Source organism: Marmota monax, unplaced genomic scaffold, assembly GCF_021218885.2.
Source record: "Marmota monax isolate L192 unplaced genomic scaffold, Marmota_monax_Labrador192_F-V1.1 WCK01_AAM20220418_F8-fsc00253, whole genome shotgun sequence".
NCBI classification, from domain to species: Eukaryota; Metazoa; Chordata; class Mammalia; order Rodentia; family Sciuridae; genus Marmota; species Marmota monax.
Genome location: NW_026695237.1, coordinates 2,543,391 through 2,550,421, shown reverse-complemented (window position 1 = coordinate 2,550,421; position 7,031 = coordinate 2,543,391). Strand labels below are relative to the sequence as shown.

The 7,031-nt window shown below is 37.6% G+C and overlaps 1 protein-coding gene across 1 annotated transcript; it reads right to left on the bottom strand.

Moving 5' to 3' along the window:
- Window positions 1-973: 973 nt before the first annotated feature.
- LOC131423979 (uncharacterized) lies at window positions 974-6,425 on the bottom strand. The gene is made up of 2 exons (XM_058577414.1): window positions 1,627-6,425; window positions 974-1,099 (listed from the first exon to the last, which is right to left on the bottom strand). The coding sequence occupies exon 1, from the start codon at window positions 6,242-6,244 to the stop codon at window positions 1,670-1,672; it is 4,575 nt and encodes a 1,524-aa protein (XP_058433397.1). The 5' UTR covers window positions 6,245-6,425; the 3' UTR covers window positions 974-1,099; window positions 1,627-1,669.
- Between the last annotated feature and the right edge of the window lie 606 nt (window positions 6,426-7,031).

Genomic DNA, 7,031 nt, shown 5'->3' with positions numbered 1-7,031 from the left:
GTTGAATCCAGTGTAACTGTAAGACTAGAAAAACGCCGCACCACAAGACACAGATTACCAAAGAGTTTTCCCCCTTTATTACAAAAGGCTGTGTGTTTATATAGGTCTAAGGAGAGGTCGCAGGGCTGAGGTAGTGTCACGAGCAGCTTCTCAGCCTTGTCTGGTTACCAGGAGTTCCCTTCCGGATATCTGCACTGGACCCCGGACCGCGACGTACGCGAACACCAAGCACGAACTCGATTGCCTTTTGAAATGCTGGTTTATTCGCACACCACACAAAGCAATACACGAGGTGACTGGCTCACACTGCACGATCTTACTCTCAGGCGATGAGAGTTGATTGTGAGCAAATACATGGAGTTTCCCTCGCGCTTATATACTCTATATGTTTACAACAAACTTGTTTATGTCTAACTTATCTAACATAAGCACACTACCTAGTTACATCATCAACTTATCTAACATGGGCATACTATCTAGTCATCCTATAACCAAAACATGTTTACAACTAAAAAGTCACTTAGTCACTGCAAAGTCCAAAACAAGTCCAAAACAAGTCCTTTTGCTGATTCGTGTTGTTTATTCATCCTTGATGTTTACTCCTGTCATTCCACCCCCTTGATACGGAGGCGCCGATGGTACTGATGGTGCCGATGTATCAAAGCGACAAGTACGGTCCCCTGTCTTAGGTCGTCCATTCGGAAGTTGCCCGTCCTCGGGGAAACGTATGGGCTGTCGCGGCCCTGCAAACCAATCTTCAGATTGGAAGATGCAATCCACGGCATCCATGCAGCCACCGACCACACAGGAGTGCAGAAAAGGCTGAAGCATAGCACGAAACTCACAGCAGAAGGGAGCTTTCACTCTTGGAACGAAAAGTTGTTTCAATCGTAAATAAAGGTCCAAATCCAAATCCTTTACTAGATCCAAATCTATCACCAAATTGTGAACTATCATAAATGGATAATTAACATCTTTTTCAGAGAACATCGGAATTGGAGTCATCCGGTCCTTCCTGAATAATAGGTCGTTCCTCAGCTTGCGTCCTAATATCCGTTTGATGATTATCTGGTCCACAGACATAGTTCCTCAAGAAATTCTATAATATTAACCAATCTTAGGTAAGTGTTGATGATAATCCACATAAGTCCATAATTTAATAAAGTAAGGCTTACAAATGTTTCTTAAACATATGTCAAATAAAGATCTAGGAACATATGTATTCCTTTGTCTGCATTGCGAATTGATTCTACACAATACAGCATCACCAAATAATAATGATCTATTATAGTTAAGTGAAATAAGTCCATTAACATAAAAAGCACCTGCATTAGAGTGTAAGGTTAATAAATCATGATCAGACTTCATCACTTCAGTGAACAATCCAAATAAAGTCTTAACACACAAATGTATATTATATCTACAATAAACATCACAATGCAAATTATTATCAGAAATACAATTCCAAACATGATTCAAAAACACACACAAAGAGGGCACTTGGCCTTCCAAGGTCCTATCCAGTGGACACCATGGTCCACTGCGTAAGGTTACTAGTCTACATAAAAGAGAAAAACGTTCCTGCCCAAACAGTGTATATGCACTATATAAAAACCATGTATTTACATGAAATTCGATGCAAAGATGACAATTTGCATAGTGCAACTGTTCAGAATAATTCCTCGATCTTTCCGTCCTTTTCCTTCTTGGATTTAATTTTCTTAGTGCCTTTCGCTTCATGGTCCCTGTAATGTTGAAGTTTATCCATTTTAATGTAAGTTTTCTTTCCTGCAGACTTATTAATCTTTAAACAAATCTTAATGCATAATACAAATAATACAAAACAACATACATATAGCAATCCTTCCTTAAGCCAATGGAAAGGGTTCCATCTCATAATGCAACTAATATCTGCATGAACTAATTTTCTAAAGAAACCTACAAAACTACAATCATAAGTATACTGAAAGTCACGCGGAATCAAGTATCCAGAATCAACCAACATTTTAACTTTATGAGTTTCTCCTGAGAATCTTTGGAGAAGTTCAGTAGTTTGATTATGTACTGTCTCAATTTCCTTTCCCAATGAAGCATAAATGGACTTAGCTGCCTCCGTCGCCTTCATCATATGTTTATATTCTTCCGACAGAGGTGGCTGGGGCACAAAAGTATGTAACCCAAAAGTATGATTAGACAAATAAACCACCTGAGTCAGGACTCGTACATTTCTCGTGTTAGTAAAATTCAAACTCCTAAACAGATGTTTCTGAACGGTCAAATTCATATGTTCCATCATCATGACATTAGTATGTATATGGCAACCAGCATTCAGACTCAAAGAATCACTATAAGAAATGTTTTGCCATCGTTGAACCATGTACGGTTCAGGATAACAAGACAACATATTAAAATTCCCAAGATCTAACAAAGTAGCCTGAGGCATAGATATAGTTATATCAGAAGTCCTAGGTTCATCTGAGAAAAGATCATATGCTATAACAGTTGTTTTACCTATAGCATAAGTGGCTTCACTAGGCACATAATATGACATATTGTTCCATTTTAACCAATAAAACTTATCAAATGGTATTATCCAATCTTTACCAATTTTCTTCGGTATAGCCTTAGTTGGATATCCTATTACAACCTTAGATGTCGACATTTGCCATAAATTAATCATGCAAACACCAGTTTCACACCAAGAATCCTTTGTAGGATCTAATATGGTTATAGCTGATGCAGTTTCCATGCCTATGCCAGTTCTAAATAACAGTCTTATTTCTTCTAATCCCGCGGTGATCATTGCTTGTAGATGTTCACACTCCTGAGTTGCCTCCAATTGTTTCATACGTACATTCCATGATGCATCCATGGTCTCAATCACCTTACTTAATGAATCAACATGATGTTTCAAAAGTTCCTGTTCTGCAGAAAGTCTTTCCATAAGCAAAGATGCGGAGTGCAGATTTTTAGATAATTGTGAGATAACAAAGTTCTGTTTATTCTGAAGTCCTCGAAGAGCTGAAATTTCCACTCGAAGTTCCTCCGTCATTGCTCCAGCGATTGCTGCCCCCAAAGCTGCTCCGGCCAGGAAAGCGCCAATCGCTGCGAACTGCAAAGGTCTCCGTCCTGCTGCATTTCTTTGAACTGAATAAAACAAATCTGGCAACACAGTAGACTCAAAAGAAGGACATACAGTTTCACCTTTCAACAAATCACTAACAGACAATCGTAACACAATTGGCTGTACTTGTGGTTGTATCAAAAATCTAACTGGCTGATGTAGTAAAGGTAAAAATCCTGGAGCCTCTAAAGTCTTCATAAAATTACCGTCCTTTTCCTTGCGTGGGAAGAGGACCGCTCTTGGGAAATGGGCAGTAACCCATCCCTTGGTTTCATTAAATCCTCCTCTATCAATTAAGCAAGGATTCAAAGAGGTCGGTTCCATGTAGCATTTCTGCATATCCATCTTTGTACTATATATAATATGATTACCTGCATGTGCATCAAACACATCAGTATTATTATGTAAAACATCATGTGTTACAATATCATAAAGATTCCATTCATTTTCACTTCCTGGTAATAACATATACCAGTAATAAGGTAATTTTCCTGGATATATTTTACTAGGCCAAGTAGAGAAATCCATTCCTTGTGTCAACCACCATTTCAGAGTTCTTCTATCTGCTACATCCACATGGTATCTAATTATAGTATCCCAGAGCTGTGCTCTAGGGCACCCAGTCTTCAATGACCAGTAGTCATCAGCATTTACCAGGTAAGTTTCTGTTTTGTAATTCACTAAAGTAACTTCATCCAAATCTGGTGGTACAAATGCAAGAGAATATACTGTTGGATGTAAAGTATAATCCCTCGTTTGTTTTTCCTCATTGCCTAATACAACATTACCACCTTCATAATGTTTGGAAACATTTCCAGTTATATTTACATCAAGAGGAATATCATAGTACGTGGAATCATTATGCATAATAGACCTATGAATACCAATCACATATTGCCATGAATGTGGAAACCATCTGCAAATAGATCTTTCCATAGCTAAACTAACATTTTTAGTGTCCACATAATTAGAATCAACTCCCATCGGGATTGACATATTATGGACATTCACTCTGATTTTGTCATCACTCAAATTAAACACGGGAATCAAAGTCCCAAAGAAATTATCATAAAACTTAAAGGTACAGTCTTCGCATTTATAATAAGGCCACTTTGAAGATTCTCCTTTGGATCCATTATAAGTATAATCTACCTGCAGAAATGTAACATTATAAAAGTGTTTTTCCAAAATATCCTTAGGTGTGACAACCAATACAGGTTGCCAGGACTGATTATCAAACCTATGCCACGTATTATTCACCTCAAGATGCATATGAGAGGCATTCAAATATACAGCATGAAGAGGATTCTGTACACAATTTTGTCTGCTAAAATTATAACACCATGTCCAATTAAATATATTATAATATTGTGTGTAGTTTTTCCACACTGTCTGGTTAACAATGTATTCGTCCACGGTGAATTTATAATCATGTAACCCTGGACTATGCACTTTCTGTCCCAATTTCGGGCCATCCACAATCTCTGAGAGGTCCCATTCATTATTGGCATTTTTAAAGACATACCTCCTTGTTTTGTTTTCAAATAATAGCCATCCAGAGTGATTAAACATTCCAAATTCAGGATGTAATACCCCAGTCGTCCTGTAAACTGGACCCAGCCTACAGGCCTGTGTGTGAATCTTATAAGTTACAGATGAATAATTACCAATTTTATAATAATATCTATATTGGCACCACTTAAGGAAGGTTGAATCAACAGGGAAGCAAACTCTACCAATAAATGCTTGTCCCTGTGTTCGGTTAAGCATATCTCCAAAAATGCTACGGATACAAACATACCCGATTTTATCCTTTATTTTAGGAGGCGTGGCCACGGGTTTAACCAAGTTATGGGTAAATGGCTGTGGTAAAGGGTCGGTCAACACAACAGGTGATCGCCAAGTGGCGGTACCTAAGGTATTGACTTTCCACCAATTATCTATAGTAAGATAAGATTGGTTCCGTATTTCTAAGGATCTATCAGGATTCTGTAGAATCTCGAACTTTCCATATATAGGTAAATTAGGAAAATCCGCTACACAAGATACATAATGGGTATAATTCAAATGAGTTCTGCTTTGCACATCTTCAATATATATAGACATATTCCTTTGTTTAGTGCTCATGGAATCTAGATACTGCTGTAATTCTTTTGGACACCATGTCCCGTAGGGTTCAACTAAAACTTGCGGCCATCTAGGCAACGGCCTAGCTCCTTGTAAATGTCTAGGCAATCCTTTCCACTCATCCAACATTTCCTTAGAATCATTATATGGCAACAAATTTATCCCCAACGTAGTTGTTCGTGGGGTTGTAGTTGTAAATTCATCAGAACCTTCTTCCTCTCCATCATCATATGAAGAATAGTCATATTCTTCATATTCATAATCGAATAAATTATAATCATTCTGTTTGTTGGACACCCAAACCTGAAAAGGCAGTGATGCAACATCCTTTTCTGCTGCTTTTATACATGTAAAGTCATTCTCTTCTGTAGACTCCTCAAAAGTATATACAGTAAGGTTTGGATTATTAAGCACTGCTGCTGTAGCATTATAGCTCTTAACTAAAGGTTTGCCTCCAAGTTTCCTATAATAATACACAAAATGTGGCTTATAAGACCACATATCCATAATCCCAGGTACCAGATGACATCGGAGGGGGTTAGTTTCATATTTATTAGAATATCCTCCATCCGCACTAGATCTAAACATTGGGCTATATACCCCAACTGTATTGATGTCCCAAAAATGGTCACACCCCTTAGGTGCGGAGTATTTGTTATAATGGTGGCAAAATGCATAATTATGATAAAACAGGTATCTAATAGCAGTAAAATTTTGTAGGAATTTGTTACTTTTCCAATATTGTGGTATTACTGCACAAGAATTATTACACTCTTGAAGTGAATGAGTGAAATTAATATAATTGAAGATCCAATCTTTGTAAGAATGCTTGGTCAGGTTAATGTTCCTGATACCAAAATAATATGGAGTTGTAGTAGTAAAAGTAGTGGGAGTTGTAGTTTGATTTCCCATTACTGAATAGAACTGCAGGGCTATCAAAAGTAGCAAAAATAGCAAAAGTAACAAAGTCCTAGGTGCCATTACCAGAAACATAGTGTATAATTAAGTACATAACAGGGTAGCAAATCCCGTGCCAACAATTTATGATTCACGTTAATAAAACAAGTAGAACCATTCAAAAGAGCTGTCTGCCATTCGTTACAATAAAAATATCCACCCAAAAACAAGCAAGAATATACAATCAGGATAATAAAGCATATGTTAAACCAAACACACAAACGTTTACCTAGTGACAACATCTTGGCTTTTTACTAATCTGAGGTCCCCTTTTCCAGTTGATACCCATAGGGTATTTCCTTGTCCGTGTGATACAATCTCACCTTTAATCACAGAGTTATCTTTTCTGTTACGTATCCACACCTTATATGGTCTTATATTATCTGGGTTTGGGTCCCCGTCTGCCTGCACATCGATGTCCTTTTGGAATGTTTCCTCAAAGGGTGATCTCCTGTGCAGTCTTTGCCTAGAATTAAGTTCAAAAACTGCAATCAGTATTGCCTTGTCAAATGGCACATCTTGTCCTATCTGCCACAATTTAGTCTTTAATAATCCATTGAACCTTTCAATATTTCCTGCTGCTTGTGGATTATAGGCCAAATGAAAATCCCAATTAATTCCTAAAACGTCAGCTAATTTCTGAACATTTCTACCAGTAAAATGAGAACCCTGATCAGAAGTCACATTCCAAGGACATCCATATGCTGCACACCAGCTCCAAATAGTTTTCATAGTAGAGCTTTGATCTGCATGTCTACTTGCACATGCATGTCCCAATCCGGTACTACAATCTACCATAGTACACACATATTTTCCATTCTGC

Bases quoted from the DNA above. Each gene is read 5' to 3' on its own strand.
- LOC131423979 (XM_058577414.1), bottom strand. From the start codon at position 6,244: ATGTTTCTGGTAATGGCACCTAGGACTTTGTTACTTTTGCTATTTTTG.